Here is an 18,008-nt window from a genome sequence, read left to right as displayed (position 1 = left end):
CCCTGTGAGGCAGCAGTGCTAACCACTGTGCTACCGTGCCGCCCGTGAGATGTGTTTACAATTTTAAAAAGATGTTTACAATTTTACCCATACATGCGATCACTTAGTTAAAGCAATCCTATACAAGGATTGCACTATAGCAGCCATCTTTTTCTCAAGAACAAAATCTACTGAATCTACCACGCCACAGGGCAGCACGGTGGCATAGTGATTAGCACTGCTGCCTCACAGCGCCAGAGATCTGAGTTCGATTCCTGGCTTAGGTCACTGTCTGTGCGGAATCTGCACCTTCTCCCTGTGTCTGTGTGGGTTTCCTCCGGATGCTCCGGTTTCTTCCCACAGTCCGAAAGATGTGCTGGTTAGATGCATTGGCCATGCTAAATTCTTCCTCAGTGTACCCAAACAGGCGCCAGAGTGTAGCAACTAGGGGGTTTTCGCAGTAACTTTATTGCAGTGCTAACCGAAGCCTACTTATGACGCTAATAAATAAACTTTAAACTTTATTTTAAAAAATAACTAAAACATGCACACTAAATCAGTTATTTCTTAAAACTGGTTCGAAATGTTGCTGGCAGCACTGGCAAACTCCATTTGAGAATAGAAATGCAGAAAGCTTTACCATTCCCACACTTGGCAATGGAAGCAGAATAATAAAGGCTGTCCATTCATAATTAATGACAAAGCTGCATTGTATGCACTGCTGGTAACATTCTGCAGTACACCTATGAACAGGTTTATTCAACAAACTTCAAAGAGGGACCATCCGAACAAAAGCTGTTTGAATAGAATTTCTAAATCTGACTGACGAAATTTCAATTCGGTAGGAAATGTATTTTTTTTAATGTAGCAAAGGCGAGGCTGCCTTCATATTTAACATTGGTTAGTGTTGAAAGTAATCAGCACGCAGAGAAATTAAACTCTGCAAAACTAACGTGCTGTAAACAGGCAGAAAATAAAGGACTGCATCCTAGTTAATAAAGTACAGTCCTTGTCTGTGAAGCAGAGAATCAGATTTCAGTACAATATGTACCATACCTGCTCCACACTGATCTTATTGGAGCAAAGCAACCATTCTCCAGGAAGTAGAGGGGGGAGGGAGGCAGACCGCATGCAAAGGAATTAAGGGACCCATTTGGATTTTTCCAACTTTACTTGTATTCGGGAAGAAGTCAGGTATCACAGCATTTTGGTTTTAAAAATACGCTCAGTGCATGTCTTTCAGACCCAGCCGCTTTCCCCAGCCCACAGTTTGTGCCCAGTTTACAGTCGGAGGGATTCCCCTTTAAATGAAGTCCAGCCAAACTTTCACTCACCCTTTCCCCGCGACCCAGTCAGTTGCGCCGAAGAAGAAACCGGCATCAAGAGGGTCACGACCCTTAAAGCACAAAGAGTTAGCCACATTATTATTGATTGCTGGGGAAAACAAAAGGCTGTGGGACGGGACGGGACGGGGCAGGCTTGCCTGTAACTTTCCTCGTAGCTTTCTGTGTGCGAGGCGGGCTGGGAGAGATTCATTCACTGAGCCAGACTCCGCCTCTCCAGTCAAGTTAGAGCCGGCACTCCGGCAGCGAGTTACAGCAAGTACAAAGCGGCAGCCTGTCATCTACATGGCACCAGCCTTCCCAGCCGCTGGCTACTGCAGGGACACTGCACTGTGTGGTAGATGCAGGAAATCATTCAAACTGTTCAATTTAGTGTATGATCTGGGGTTGATTAGTGGCGTTCCTTTAATAAAATGTAATTCTCTTATTTGGTGGCACCGAGTAAACCTGTGACCCCTTCTCCTTCCAAGTTTAACAAGTGAACCCATCAGTTCTGATGTGGAGATGCCGGCGTTGGACAAGGGTGGGCACAGTAAGAAGCCTCACAACACCAGGTTAAAGTCCAACAGTTTATTTAGAATCGCAAGCTTTCGGAGCGCTGCTCCTTCATCAGGTGAGTCCCTCCACTAGCTAATGGTGGAGCAGCTCCGAAAGCTTGTGATTCCAAATAAACCTGTTGGACTTTAACCTGGTGTTGTGAGACCTCTCACTGTGCCCATCAGTTCTGCACCAGTGTTTTTCTTCTGTCCATCCCACTGTTCTGCCCCCTCCGAGGAAGTTTAATATTCGTATTTCATATTCTAATTCTCTTTTTAAAAAAATAATCTGTGCACTCTGCTTTAACATTTGGGGGGGGGGGGGGGCGGGGCACAACAAAATCGATCATCAACAACTGCATTCATACAGCGCCTTTAACACAGTAACACCGGCCAAGGTGCTTTAAAACCACTTCTCTGTGAATAGCTTTTCTAACCTCCCCATTATTTTTGTGATTTTTAAAAAACGTATTATCATCTTGCCAACAAGTGGAAATAATCAATTACTATTTATCTTATTATAACACCTTATTATGTTTAAGGCCTCTATCGGTTGCCAAAAATGCTTAATATCCACTTTTTACACGAACAGTCATTATTTAAGCTCGTATTTGTACTGTCTGCGCTTGTAACATGGAATCAAAAGAATTCAAACGCCCCTTCCTCTCTGACACAACATAAGGTTCCCCCTAAAGACTTTCGCTGCTAATGGGCTTGCCTGCTGCCTTTGGCGATGATCTTTGCATCGTCGATGGAGACGGGAGAGGTTCCGGAGGACTGGAGAATTGCAGATGTGGTCCCTATATTCAAGAAAGGGAACAGGGACAGCCCGGGAAATTACCGACCGGTGAGTCTAACCTCAGTGGTTGGTAAGTTGATGGAGAGGATCCTGAGAGACAGGATTTATGATCATCTAGAGAAGTTTAGTATGATCAAAAGTAGTCAGCACGGCTTTGTCAAGGGCAGGTCGTGCCTTACGAGCCTGGTTGAGTTCTTTGAAAATGTGACCAAACACATTGACGAAGGAAGAGCGGTGGATGTGGTCTATATGGACTTCAGCAAGGCGTTCGATAAGGTCCCCCATGCAAGACTTCTTGAGAAAGTGAGAGGGCATGGGATCCAAGGGGCTGTTGCCTTGTGGATCCAGAACTGGCTTGCCTGCAGAAGGCAGAGAGTGGCTGTGGAGGGGTCTTTCTCTGCATGGAGGTCAGTGACCAGTGGAGTGCCCCAGGGATCTGTTCTGGGACCCTTGCTGTTTGTCATTTTCATAAATGACCTGGATGAGGAAGTGGAGGGATGGGTTGGTAAGTTTGCTGACGACACCAAGGTAGGTGGTGTTGTGGATAGTTTGGAGGGATGTCAGAAGTTGCAGCGAGACATAGATAGAATGCAAGACTGGGCGGAGAAGTGGCAGATGGACTTCAACCCGGATAAGTGTGTAGTGATCCATTTTGGCAGATCCAATGGGATGAAGCAGCAGTATAATATGAAGGTGTGGTGAACCATCGTTGGTTCACCACTGGGGTTGTTATTGTGTTACTGTTGGGCTAGGGTGTTGTTGTTATGGGGGTTGTACTATGTTGTTGGGTTAGGGTGTTTACCTGTCCTAAGTGTTATCGTGGCACACTCCAGTGGGGTCCCGCCTCCGGTGGCAGGGTATAAGACCCCCTGCTCCGGCAGGACCCCTTCAGTCTGAACGGGTGAATTTGTGTTAGTAGTTTCATTGTTAATGTATTAAAGCCTTCAGTTCTAAAGCCTTGTTTCCGGGTGCTCATTGAGGTGCATCAATTTAATACATTAACTGAGAATATGGAACAGATCCTAAAACCGGATCGTCTGACACTGGACCCACGTGCGGTCGGTGCAGCTAACACGTTCGAACATTGGTGGAAGTGCTTCGAGGACTACCTGGCAGCCTCGGTAGCTATCACTACAGACAGTGATAGACTCCAGGTCCTCCACGCAAGGGTAAGCGACACGATTTACCTAGCCATTCGTGCAGCTTCCACTTACCAGGGTGCCGTCGAGCTCCTAAAGAATAGGTACATTACGCCACCCAACGAGATTCACGCTCGTTATCTCCTCGCTACACGACGTCGGCAGTCGGGCGAGACCATAGAAGACTACGCCAATGAACTCCTGCAGCTTGCCAGGGGTTGTGACTGTAAGGATGTCTCCGCCGAGCAGTACATGCAAGACCTCGCCCGAGACGCGTTCGTAGCAGGGGTAGGGTCCTCGTACATCAGACTTAAATTATTAGAAAAGGGGAAACTCAACTTGACCCAGGCAATGGGGATGGCCGTGAGGTTGGAGGCGGCGTCGAAGAGCTTGGCGCTGTACCCCGAGGACCACGTGCAGTCAACGTGGTTGGAGCAAGCTCTGCTCCCTCCTCGCCCCGCGAACCCGCGCTCCCAGATCGATTCGACGACGGCGGCAGCTCCAGGTGGCCAGCGATGCTATTTTTGCGGTGGGGCCAAGCATCCACGGCAACAGTGTCCGGCAAGAACGGCAATCTGCAGCCAGTGCGGTAAAAAAGGCCACTACGGCAAAGTCTGCAGGTCCAAACCTAAAAACGGCAGTGCAGCATGTAACCCTCCAGAACGGAGACCATCTCTTTCGGCGCTGCAGTACCCACGAGGTCCGACCACGTGCGATCTCAGGACGGCGCCATCGTGGCAGACAGAGGAGGAGGAAGACCACCAGGAGTCGCTGCGCTTGGAGCCCTCGGCCACATGCGATTCATGGGGGCGGCCATCATGGTCCACGACGACTAGGAGCGACCAGCAGGGGTCCTCAGCATCCACATCGGCAGCATGCAGTGACGCCCAGGGGCCAACGGTGGCGTCGATCTCTCTGGATCAGACCAGGCATTACAGACTGGAACATTCCATGATGGAGGTAAAGGTTAGTGGCAGAACTGTGAATTGTCTGTTTGACAGTGGGAGCACCGAAAGTTTCATACACCCTGAAACTGCTAAAAGGTGTGGACTCCGGGTTCTCCCTGCCAAGCAGACAATTTCCATGGCATCACAGTCCCGGTCTGTACCGATCCAAGGACGATGTATGGTAACTCTTGAGGTACAGGGCACAGTTTACGAGCAATACAGGCTCCTTGTGCTACCTCACCTTTGCGCGCCAATTCTCCTCGGACTAAACTTTATGGCCCACATGAGGAGTGTGATCCTACAGTACGGTGGGCCACTCCCTTCACTGGCAGTAGGGAACCAGCCGCAGCCTCCAAATTGCCCAAAGCGCCCCGCGTGCAATCTATCCACCCTGAAGATCACGACACCATCCCTTTTTAAAAATCTGGTACCTGGCTGCAAGCCCATCGCTACTAAAAGTAGGCGTTACAGCGCTGAGGACCGGATCTTTATTAGATCTGAGGTTCAGCGGCTCCTCAAGGAAGGGATCATACAGGCCAGTGCTAGTCCGTGGAGAGCGCAGGTCGTGGTAGTCAAAAGCGGGAACAAACCTCGGATGGTCATCGACTATAGTCAGACCATTAATAGATACACGCAGCTGGATGCGTATCCTCTCCCGCGCATTTCTGATATGGTCAATCAGATTGCGCAGTACCGAGTGTTTTCTACCATAGACCTTAAGTCCGCCTACCATCAACTCCCCATCCGCCCAGAGGACCGACAATATACGGCTTTTGAGGCGGATGGTCGTCTATACCAATTCCTCAGGGTTCCATTTGGTGTCACCAATGGGGTCTCGGTCTTCCAGCGTGCTATGGACCGAATGGTGGACCAGAACGGGTTGCGGGCTACCTTCCCGTACCTGGATAACGTCACCATCTGCGGCCATGACCAGCAGGACCACGACACGAATCTCCAACACTTTCTACGCACTGCATCTCGCCTGAATCTGACCTATAACAGGGAGAAGTGCGTATTCCGTACGCGCAAGTTAGCCATCCTCGGATACGTGGTGGAAAACGGGGTCATTGGCCCTGATCCAGACCGTATGCGCCCACTCACTGAACTTCCCTTGCCCGCTAGCACGAAAGCACTGAGGAGATGCCTCGGGTTCTTTTCGTATTATGCACAGTGGGTCCCCAACTACGCGGACAAAGCTCGTCCGCTCATTAAGTCCACGACCTTCCCACTTACGCCGGAGGCCCAATTGGCCTTCAAGGTTTTGAAAAGCGACATCTCGAAAGCCACGATGCACGCGGTGGATGAATCCATCCCTTTCCAGGTGGAGAGTGATGCATCGGACTTCGCCCTAGCCGCCACACTAAACCAGGCAGGCAGGCCCGTCGCGTTTTTTTCCCGCACCCTTCAAGGCCCAGAGATTCGGCACTCAGCGGTGGAAAAGGAGGCTCAGGCCATTGTGGAGGCAGTCAGACACTGGCGCCATTACCTGGCAGGTAAGCGGTTCACCCTGATCACGGATCAACGATCCGTGGCGTTTATGTTCAGTAACACGCAGAGGGGCAAGATCAAGAACGATAAGATCTTGCGGTGGAGAATTGAGCTCTCCACCTATAATTACGATATTATGTATCGTCCAGGGAAGCTCAATGAGCCCTCGGATGCTCTCTCGCGCGGAACATGCGCCATCATGCAGGAGGACCGCTTGAAGGCTCTCCACAATGATCTGTGTCATCCTGGAGTCACCAGACTCTACCACTTCATAAAAGCCCGCAACCTACCCTACTCGGTGGAGGAGGTCAGGTCAGTTACTAGAAGTTGTCGGATTTGCGCAGAATGCAAACCACACTTTTATCGACCAGACCGGGCACATTTGGTCAAGGCCACTCGCCCTTTTGAGAGGCTGAGTGTAGATTTTAAGGGCCCCCTTCCCTCAACGGATCGGAATGTCTATTTTCTTAACATAATAGACGAATTTTCCCGGTTTCCGTTTGTTTTCCCCTGTGCGGACACGTCGACTGCCACCGTCATCAAGGCATTCAGTGAGCTTTTTACCCTGTTCGGGTACCCCTGCTATATTCATAGCGACAGGGGCTCGTCGTTCATGAGCAACGACTTGAGGCAATTCCTGCTCTCATTCGGGATTGCCTCTAGTAGAACCACGAGCTACAACCCTAGGGGTAACGGACAGGTGGAAAGGGAGAATGCTACAGTCTGGAAGGCTGTCCTACTGGCACTGAAATCCAAGGGCCTTCCAGTCTCCCGGTGGCAGGAGGTCCTTCCAACTGCGCTCCATTCTATCCGCTCCCTCCTGTGTACGGCAACCAATGCTACTCCCCACGAGAGGATGTTCTCATTCCCTCGGAAGTCGTCCTCGGGGACCTCATTGCCAGCCTGGTTGACGTACCCAGGACCCGTCCTTCTGCGGCGCCATGTGAGGGCTCGCAAGTCCGACCCCTTGGTCGAACCGGTCCAACTCCTCCACGCCAACCCTCAGTATGCCTATGTGGCATATCCTGACGGGCGAGAGGACACTGTCTCCATTAGAGACCTGGCGCCCGCAGGGGACGTAGCAACTCCTGTCGCTCCTATTCCCCCAGTCACAGATCCACTACTCCTCATTACTTCCCCAGACGTGGCGCGGTCAGCACCGGGACCAGTGCATAACACTTTTACTCCCATGTACAGCTTGCCTGAGATTCGGAGATCGGCGCCACCATCATCACCACCACCACCACCACCAAACGTTCCAGGATCCCCTACACCATCGCCTCATCAGGGCCGGCCGGCCCGGGAGTCTTTGAGGGGACAGCCAGATGTTGCTTTGAGAGAGCCACCGCAAGCACCTGCTCCGGTTTCGCAACCGGTGTTGAGAAGATCGCAGCGTCGGTGTGGTCCTCCAGACCGTCTGGACTTGTGAATCCTGTTATTTTTTTTGTCATTGTCTGTTTTCATCCACCCCGCCACCTTTGGTTCCTAAAGGAGGGGTGAATGTGGTGAACCATCGTTGGTTCACCACTGGGGTTGTTATTGTGTTACTGTTGGGCTAGGGTGTTGTTGTTATGGGGGTTGTACTATGTTGTTGGGTTAGGGTGTTTACCTGTCCTAAGTGTTATCGTGGCACACTCCAGTGGGGTCCCGCCTCCGGTGGCAGGGTATAAGACCCCCTGCTCCGGCAGGACCCCTTCAGTCTGAACGGGTGAATTTGTGTTAGTAGTTTCATTGTTAATGTATTAAAGCCTTCAGTTCTAAAGCCTTGTTTCCGGGTGCTCATTGAGGTGCATCAGAAGGGTACCATTCTTAGCAGTGTAGAGGATCAGAAGGACCTTGGGGTCCGGGTCCATAGGACTCTTAAATCGGCCTCGCAGGTGGAGGATGCGGTCAAGAAGGCGTACGGTGTACTAGCCTTCATTAATCGAGGGATTGAGTTTAGGAGTCGGGAGATAATGCTGCAGCTTTATAGGACCCTGGTTAGACCCCACTTGGAGTACTGCGCGCAGTTCTGGTCACCTCATTACAGGAAAGATGTTGAAGCCATTGAAAGGGTGCAGAGGAGATTTACAAGGATGTTGCCTGGATTGGGGGGCATGCCTTATGAGGATAGGTTGAGGGAGCTTGGTCTCTTCTCCCTGGAGAGACGAAGGATGAGAGGTGACCTGATAGAGGTTTACAAGATGTTGAGAGGTCTGGATAGGGTAGACTCTCAGAGGCTATTTCCAAGGGCTGAAATGGTTGCTACGAGAGGACACAGGTTTAAGGTGCTGGGGGGTAGGTACAGAGGAGATGTCAGGGGTAAGTTTTTCACTCAGAGGGTGGTGGGTGAGTGGAATCGGCTGACGTCGGTGGTGGTGGAGGCAAACTCGTTGGGGTCTTTTAAGAGACTTCTGGATGAGTACATGGGATTTAATGGGATTGAGGCCCATAGATAGGCCTGGAGGTAGGGATGTGATCGGCGCAACTTGTGGGCCGAAGGGCCTGTTTGTGCTGTGGCTTTCTATGTTCTATGTTCTATGTTTTTGTTTTCTTATTGTTTGGGGGCTCCTCGTTTGTTTGAAGCAGACTTGGTGACAATAAATGCAGGCATCATCATGCTATTTCTCTGAACTCTCATTTAAAGTCTGCTAAGCTCCCTACCTACAAGATCCCAGCCTCAGAGCATGCTTGGCAGTATTGCAATGGTTTACTAAGCAGTAGCGAGGCAAAAAGGCTTGGGGAGGGAGTTCAGAGAATGCTGGAACCTCTGCCCAAAACTTGAGGCACTGAGATACAGCATTTAGGAAGATTCTGGATCTGAGCAGATTGTAGTAATAGGGTAGGGTAAGAACTTTTTAAATTTATACATTCATGGGATATGGGTGTCGCTGAGGAGAATCGCATTTGCTTTCCATTCTTATTTGTTCCTGAGAAGGCAGTTTGACAAGTCTCTTAAACTTTTCCAATTCATGTCATGTAGGAGTACACATACTGCAGTTAAAAGAGTTCCAGGATTTTAACTTGAAACGATGAATGAACAGCGATACTGAACAGCGATACGCTTCCAAGTCAGGATGGTGTGACAATTGAAGGGGGACTTTGTGGCTTTCCCATCAGCCTACTGCCCCTGTTTTTCAGAATGTTAAAGGTTCCATGTTTGAAAGGTGCTGTTGAAGGAGCCTTAGTGAGTGGCTGCAGTGCATCTTGTAGGTAGTACATATGATGGAGGGGATTAATATTTAGAGTGTTGGTTGGGTTGTGGATCTGCTTTGTCCGAGATGAATCAAGCTACTGAAGTACTGTTGGAATTGTACTCATCCGGCCAAGTGGAGAGTTTTCTATCATACTCCTAACTTGTACCTTGTTGTTGTAGAAAGGCTTTGAGGAATCAGAAGGTGAGCCAATCTTGTCACGGACAAAATTTATTTTTTTATTGCCATGATCAATATATTTGTTTATAAAAGGTATGTGTTTTCTCACCTCCAGAGATGGTCCCAACTTAATTAATCCCAGCAGCAAGCGTTGTGAATTTTTAAAATATTAAGAAGGTAATTTATTGTCACACACTTGCCCCTGGAGGTATAAAACACCAATATCTCACTTACCTGTGCACACACCATATCACACAAAGATTAGATACAGTTAAAGGTAAAACAATACAGTTAATGATTATCTCAGTCTGTAAAATGGCAGGCCTGTAGTTTCTTAGATGGGTTGATGCTTTAGTTGAAGTGAAGACATTGTGGAGCAGAGGATTCTCAGAAGGCTGTGAGTCTTCTTGTAGTTGAATGTCCAGGAGGTTGGTTCCCAGGTAAATTGTTATTTGGAATAAGTTAGGGGGAGTATTTCTCTCATTTTCAAGATATTGCTGTTTATTAGCTTGGCTGCTTAGATAACTCACGTTCTGTCTCTGCAGAGCAGCTTATTTCATTTAATTTAAAATCAAAATGTCTTGCTCACCATGTGACTTGTGCAAGAACAAACATCTTCCTTTAAAAGGTTGTGGTGCACTGATTACACATTCTATGTTGTCATTTGACACCTTAAAATTCACCCAGTCTCATTTGAATAAAGGACCATTGTAAAACGATGCAAGGGCCAATGGAATCCATTCACATTTATCTGACACACATTGGGTTGGATTTTATGTGCCCCTGCTGGGTGCATTTTTGACAGGATGGGGAAGGGCATGGAAAATAGGTCAGGTGACAAGCCTACCACCTTCCGGTCCACTCCTGATTTGATTTGCTTTATCATTGTCATATGTATTAGTATATAGTGAAAAGTATTGTTTCTTGCGCGATTGTTATAGTTCAGGTCAGAAACTCCAAATTATTTTATGGAGCCCACCTAGATCATAAGTTTTGCATCTTAAATTTGGCTAGGATAAGCATGATATGTTTCACTTCAGGTATGATTCAAATGACCCACTAGGGAGCTTTTGTCAAACAAAATGTATTTAAGAATATAGTTCACATGTATGGAAAGAAAATTAGTAATAACTTTTATCAATTACAAACAAAAACAGAACAACCACAATAATGTATAACCCTTAACAAATATATCTAAGATGTTCCAATCAAACCAAAACCTCCCACACACAAAACCCTTTAGATAAGTTCAACACAGCAAAGTGTAATGTTCACATAATACTGGAACTAATCCTTTGGTTGGAGAATTGAAAACCTTCAGTCTTGTAAGTTCTAGTAATCCTCTTGACACACACACAACAATTTGAAGTCAGAACAGCTTCCCAGAACTCCAGGTAGATCCTGGTCACCTACAGCGGATTTTCTACTGCAGGAAGGCTTTCAGCTAACCCGCAGAATTTCCAAAACCAGGGAGATAGAGAGACACTTCATTCTAACTTGATGTCCCTTCTAACACTAAAACCTGCAGCTCAGAACTGAAAACGAAAGAGCTCCTGTCATCTGACCTGCAAACATTCTTCCTCCTGACAATGCAGGGTCATAAGACTAATTCCCAAAGTAAAAATAAACAATCCCCATTTAAACCACTTAAGGAGCAATAAAAGGATCTCTCTAGCCAACTCGGCAACAATGACATCAGCTGAGTGCTACAGAGAACATCATTTAAAAAAAACTCTTAAAGGTACGCTAACGTCACAGCGATATACAGATAAAACATACCGTTCATAGAGAAGGAAAGGAGAGGGTGCAGAATTTAGTGTTACAGTCATAGCTAGGGTGTAAAGAAAGATCAACTTAATATGAGGTAGGTCCATTCAAAAGTCTGATGGCAGCAGGGAGGAAGCTGTTCTTGAGTCGATTGGTACGTGACCTCAGACTTTTGTATCTTTTTCCTGAAGGAAGAAGGTGGAAGAGAGAATGTCCACGCTGCGTGTGGTCCTTGATTATGCTGGCTGCTTTTCTATGGCAACGGGAAGTGTAGACAGAGTCAATGGATGGGAGGCTGGCTTGCGTGATGGACTGGGCTACATTCACAATCCTTTGTAGTTTCATAGAGTCTTGGACAGAGCCGGAACCATACCAAGTTTTGATACAACCAGAAAGAATGCTTTCTATGGTGTATCTGTAAAAGTTGGTGAGAGTCGTAGCGGACATGCCAAATTTCCGTAGCCTCCTGAGAAAGTGAAGGTGTTGGTTCAGGACAGGTTGTTGGTGATCTGGGCACCTAGAAACTTGAAGCTGTCCACCATTTCCACTTCATTCCCATTGTTGTAGATAGGGGCATGTTCTCCTTTATGCTTCCTGAAGTTGATGACATTGAGGGAGAGATTATTGCCGTCGCACCAGTTCACCAGATTTTTGATCTCTTTCCTGTACTCTGTCTCGTCATTGTTTGAAATCTGACCCACTATGGTGGTGTCATCAGCGAATGTGAAAATCGGGTTGCAGGGGAATTTGGCCGCACAGTCATAGGTGTATAAGGAGTATAGTAAGGGGCTGAGGACACAGCCTTGAGGGGCACCAGTGTTGAGGATGATCATGGAGAAGGTGTTGTTGCCTAAACTTACTGATTGTTGTCTATGGGTTAGGAAGTCTAGGATCCAGTCACAGAGGGAGGAGCTGAGCCTCCAGCCACAGAGTTTGGAGATGAGGTTTTTTAGGAATAATGGCATTGAAGGCTGAGATCTAGCCAATAATTAGTCTGACATAGGTGTCCTTGTTATCTAGGTGTTCCAGGGTTGAGTGCAGGGCCAGGGAGATGATGTCTGCTCTGGACCTGTTGTGGCGGTAGGCAAACTGTAGTGGATCCAGGCAGTCTGGGAGGCCGGAATTGATTCATGACATGACAAACTCTTCAAAGCACTTCATAATGATGGATGTCAGAGCCACCGGACGATAGCCATTAAGGCACGCTGCTTGGCTTTTCTTTGGTACCAGGGTGATGGTCGTCTTCTTGAAGCTTTAGCAGATAGGGACCTCAGATTGTTGAAAAGAGAGGTTGAAGATGTCTGCGAATACCCCCGCCAGCTGATCCACACAGGATCTGAGTGCTCATCTGGGCCAGTCGCTTTCCGTGGGTTGACTTTCGAGAAGACTGCTCTGATGTCTGCGGTAGTGACCTCCGATATTGGTTCGGCCGAGGCTTCCGAGTTGGAAGGCGTGTTCTCACTGACCTCTTGCTCAAAACTGGCGTAGAATGCATTGAGCTCATCGGGGAGGGGTGCGTTAGTGCCAGCGATTCTACATGCCTTCATCTTGTAGCCTGCTATGTCTTGCAGACGTTGCCACAGTTGGTGGGAGTCTGTGTGGCTAGCCTGGGACTCTAGTTTTGCCCGGTACTGTCTTTTGGCATCTTTGATGGATCTCTGTAGATCATATCTGGATTTTTTGTATAGGTCAGGGTTGCCTGACTTAAACACTTCAGATCTGAACTTCAGCAAGCAGTGGATATCCCTGTTTATCCATGGTTTCCGGTTGGGGAACACACGGATTTGCTTCTTTGGCACACAGTCTTCTACACACTTACTAATGAAGTCAGTTACTGTAGTGGCGTACTCGTTCAGGCTGGTCACAGAGTTTTTAAATATTGACCAGTCCACTGACTTGAAGCAGTCCCATAGGAGATCATCCAATTCCTCAGACCAACATTGCATGACTACCTTTAACGGATTCTCCCATTTCAGTTTTTGCTTGTAAGCCAGGAGCAGGTGCACAGCCTTGTGGTCTGATCTGCCAAAGTGTGGGTGGGGATAGAGCGGTAGGCATGTTTGATACTTGTGTAGCAGTAGTCTTGAATGTTTGGGCTCTGGTGGAACAGGAGATGTGCGGGTGGTATCTTGGTAGCACTGAGTTGAACCCTTAAAATATGCTGGGTGTGCAGGCACCAAAATCAGCAACTTGCCTGCCATATGTAAATAAATAATTAAATGCCTCTTAGGCTTGTTAGCAAGCCTATTGACCTGAAAAAAACACTGCCTGTGCCAAAATACAGCTGGCATGATTAGATGGGCAGGAGTGGGTAGCCCAGATAAGACAGGATGGGGAGGATGAGAGTGAACCTTATTCAAGGGATGCCCCACCATGTCATTCATTCCCTTTTCTTCCATGCTATGTATTCTCTAAAACCCAGAGCCCACCACCCCCCACACCACCTCCCCCAACTTCATGAACGCCAAGGATCCCAAGCCCCGCTCTAAATCCCCAGGATTTACGTTTCTGAGCAGCTATCCATCTTTTTTATGCTAATTAGTTTGATGACATCTTTAAGCTTGCATCGACTAAATAGAACTGGTTCTGCAAAATGTAAACTGAACGAAAATTTTCTTTAGTCTTTTATTTGTAAAGGTAATATTACAGGGTGGCACAGTGATTAGCGCTGCTGTCTCATAGTGCTAGGGAATTGGGTTTGATGCCCGGCTTGGGTCACTGTCTATGCAGAGTCTGCATGTTCTCCCCGTGTCTGTATGAGTTTCCTTTAGGTGCTCCGGTTTCCTCCCACAGTCCGAAAGACGTGCTGGTTAGGTACATAGGCCACGCTAGATTCTCCCTCAGTGTACCCAAACAGGCACTGGAGTGGGGCGACTAGAGGATTTTCACAGTAACACGCGGTGTTAATGTAAGCCTACTTATGACACTGATAAATAAACTACATTTATATTTATAATAATTGTAAAGGTACAGATAGGTTAATGGTAGTAAATTCACCTCAAAGTGAGGTTGATTTAACAGACTGCTTATAGAGTGTATTACACGGGCTGAGTTTGCTGTCCCAGCTGGAACCACTTAGTTAGCCATATGGCAATGTGGCAGATAGAATCAAAGGGTAAAGGATGTCATTGTTATCCACTTTGTAACAGTTGGTTCAGATTAGTGCTGTCACAGACCGATTCCAGGAAATTCTCTTGATGCAGTACAATGGGAAAGGGAAGACAACAGGGGAATTATAACAGGAGAAAATAAAGGTCGCTGCTTTATAATGCAACTACTGCTTTCAGACAAGCTGCTGCAATGTTCGTTCTGGCCAGGCACTACCGAGTTTACGCTGACTGGTTCCAAGTGGAATTTTGCCCTGAAGGGAAACCTGCACTGGCGTGCTTACACACGTGCCGAGCTTCACCCCTGCCCACTTGAAATTTCAATAGTTGCAGACATGCAGGAATTGGTCAAACCATTTAAACCAACTCCAGGTAAGTTTATAAAGTGCTTAAGGACTCCCGGAGTTCTCTATAAACTTGGTGCTGGCCTTGTCTGCATGTGATATCAAACCCAAAGTAGTGGGAGATTGTCTCCACCAGTCGTGTGAGCTACATTGGTAACTTTCAATTATCTTTAATTACATTGTAAAACTGCATTAGAAGCAATCTTATGATTTTAGCAGCCAATCTGAATTTAACAAATGACTGCCCTCTTTATTGTAACTCTATCTATATGGAATGGATACTCTTGAATAGTGCAATATTTTTTCCGCTGCTATCTGATACCCACAATCAAATTAACCGCAAACTGCTGGGACTCAAAGTGTCAATGACTATTAATATCAATTTCAATCTCAAATCAATCTCCTTTCCACCTTTTCTAATTGGCATTTATTGGTACAGTAACTAGTCTGTCATCAGCCAGCAGAATAATCAGATAGATATAAATACAATACAGATCCACAAAAATTGCCCATCTCCAATAACCGATTGTTTGTAGGTGCCTGGAGCTTCATCATTGCCTGCAGCCTGCAGCTTCTACATTTTCTGTTTTGATGTTTCATGGGCATCAATATTTTGTGGTGTGGTGTGGAGGAGGGTGGTGTAGGGGCACTTCACATGAACAATCCAAGTTTGACGCAGACATTTGGGCTGAGATTTTACCCTGGCTCTTCAGGTTTGCCTCATAGCCATTTAATGGTAACTTGAGGTGAGACTTCTGTCCCCATCTGGATGGTGGGACAGCAGCAAAGGGCACCATTAAAGTGGGAAGACTCAGAGAAGGCCCTTATTCACTCGCAACTAAATGTAGAGTATCAGGGGAGTTATCTGCAATATTTCTTCTTTCTGGCCCATAGCATTTTTTGTGGGTGGGGTGCATGGTGGCAAAGTCCTTCTGCTTATAGACCAGTGATATGAGAGGGGATCAGGATGAATGGAAGGACATAGCAGGAAATTCAGCTATGCAAGAAAGGATTAACTCGTGATGGAGTAACATTGGCAGGAAGGCAGGCATACCATAGGGCATCGTGGGCACAAGGATGAGAAACAAGGGCAGGAAGGCAACTAAGGCATGGAGTCCACCAGACTCTAAGTGGATATTATAGACCATCATTGCCACAGATGATTTACCTATCCAAGCAGACATTTGCTGACCTGTGTACTTTGAGAGACTAAGTTGGTTAGGATTATATTCATTGGAGTTAAGACTGAGAGTGGATCTCATAGAAACTTATAAAATTCTAACAGGATTAGACAGGATAGATTCAGAAAAAATGTTCCTGATGGTGGGTAGTCCAGAACTCGGGGTCATAGTTTGAGGATAAGAGGTAATCCTCTTAGGACTGAGGTGAGGAGAAATGGAGAGGCAATTGCCTAGTTGTATTATCATGAGAGACTATTAATCCAGAAACTCAGCTAATGTTCTGGGGACCTGGATTTGAATCCTATCATGGCAGATGGTGGAATTTGAATTCAATAAAAAGTATCTGGAATTAAGAATCTACTGATGACCATGAAACCATTGTCGATTGTCAGAAAAACCCATCTGGTTCACTAATGTAGGGAAAGAAATCTGCCGTTCTTACCTGGTCTGGCCTACATGTGGCCATGATGTGGAGATGTCGGCGTTGGACTCGGGTAAGCACAGTAAGAAGCCTCACAACATCAGGTTAAAGTCCAGCAGGTTTATTTGGTAGCACACAATTTTGGAGTGTCACTCCTTCTTCAGGTGAGTGAGGAGTTGTGTTCACAAACAGGGCATATATAGACACAAACTCAATTTACAAGATAATGGTTGGAATGCGAGTCTTTACAGGTAATCAAGTCTTAAAGCTACAGACAATGTGAGTGGAGAGAGGGTAAAGCACAGGTTAAAGAGATGTATATTGTCTCCAGCCAGGACAGTTAGTGAGATTTTGCAAGCCCAGGCAAGTTGTGGGAGTTACAGATAGTGTGACATGAACCTAAGTTCAACAAGTTCCATCCCACCATCAGACTCACCATGGACTACTTTCTGGTATCGGTTGCATTCTTGGACACACGCATCTCCATCAAGGATGGTTACCTCAGCACTTCACTGTACCGCAAGCCACGGATAACCTCACAATGCTCCACTTCTCCAGCTTCCACCCTAAACACGTTAAAGATGCCATCCCCTACGGACAAGCCTTCCATATACACAGCATCTGCTCAGATGAGGAGGATTGCAACAGATACCTACAGATGCTGAAAGACTCTCTCATAAGAACAGGATATGGCGCTTGACTCATCGATCAACAGTTCCGACGCGCCACAGCAAAAAACCGCTGTGACTCCAGAGCCACAGCAATGGGGTTGACTGTCAACTGCCCTTGTGCACCAGGGATGGGCAATAAATGTTGGCCAGCCAGTGACGTCCATGTCCCACTAATGAATAAAAAAAAAATTCTTCACCCAGAGAGTGGTGAATCTGTGTTAACAAATGCGAGGTTATTCACTTTGGCAGAAATAATAGCAAATTGGATTATTATCTAAATGGAAAGAAATTACAACATGCTGCTGTGCAGAGGGACCTGGGGGTCCTTGTGCATGAGACGCAAAAACCCAGTCTGCAGGTGCAACAGGTGATCAAGAAGGCAAATGGGATGTTGGCCTATATCGCAAGGGGGATAGAATATAAAAGCAGAGATGTCTTGCTGCATCTGTACAGGGCATTGGTGAGGCCGCAGCCGGAATACTGTGTGCAGTATTGGTCCCCTTATTTGCGGAGGATATATTGGCCTTGGAGGGAGTGCAGAGAAGGTTCACCAGGTTGATACCAGAGATGAGGGGTGTTGATAGTGAGGAGAGACTGAGCAGATTGGGTTTGTATTCGTTGGAATTTAGAAGGCTGAGGGGGGATCTTATAGAGACCTATAAGATAATGAAGGGGCTGGATAGGGTAGAGATGGAGAGATTCTTTCCACTTAGAAAGGAAACTAGAACTAGAGGGCACAGCCTCAAAATAAAGGGGGGTCGGTTTAGGACAGAGTTGAGGAGGAACTTCTTCTCTCAGAGGGTGGTGAATCTCTGGAATTCTCTGCCCATTGAAGTGGTGGAGGCTACCTCGTTGAATATGTTTAAATCACGGATAGATGGATTCCTGATCGGTAAGGGAATTAGGGGTTATAGGGATCAGGCAGGTAAGTGG

The 18,008-nt window shown here is 47.0% G+C and overlaps 1 protein-coding gene across 1 annotated transcript in view; it reads right to left on the bottom strand.

Moving 5' to 3' along the window:
• The window catches only part of dcbld1 (discoidin, CUB and LCCL domain containing 1), a 69,922-nt gene extending 68,436 nt beyond the window's left edge, over positions 1 to 1,486 (bottom strand). Inside the window, exon 1 of the mRNA XM_078213702.1 lies at positions 1,314 to 1,486. Within this exon, the coding sequence (XP_078069828.1) occupies positions 1,314 to 1,401 (88 nt within the window). The 5' untranslated portion in view covers positions 1,402 to 1,486. The remainder of the gene's footprint in view (positions 1 to 1,313) is intronic.
• Between the last annotated feature and the right edge of the window lie 16,522 nt (positions 1,487 to 18,008).

Source organism: Mustelus asterias, chromosome 5, assembly GCF_964213995.1.
Source record: "Mustelus asterias chromosome 5, sMusAst1.hap1.1, whole genome shotgun sequence".
NCBI lineage: Eukaryota > Metazoa > Chordata > Chondrichthyes > Carcharhiniformes > Triakidae > Mustelus > Mustelus asterias.
Note: the sequence above shows the minus strand (reverse complement) of the source record. Positions and strands in the feature narration are given on the sequence as shown.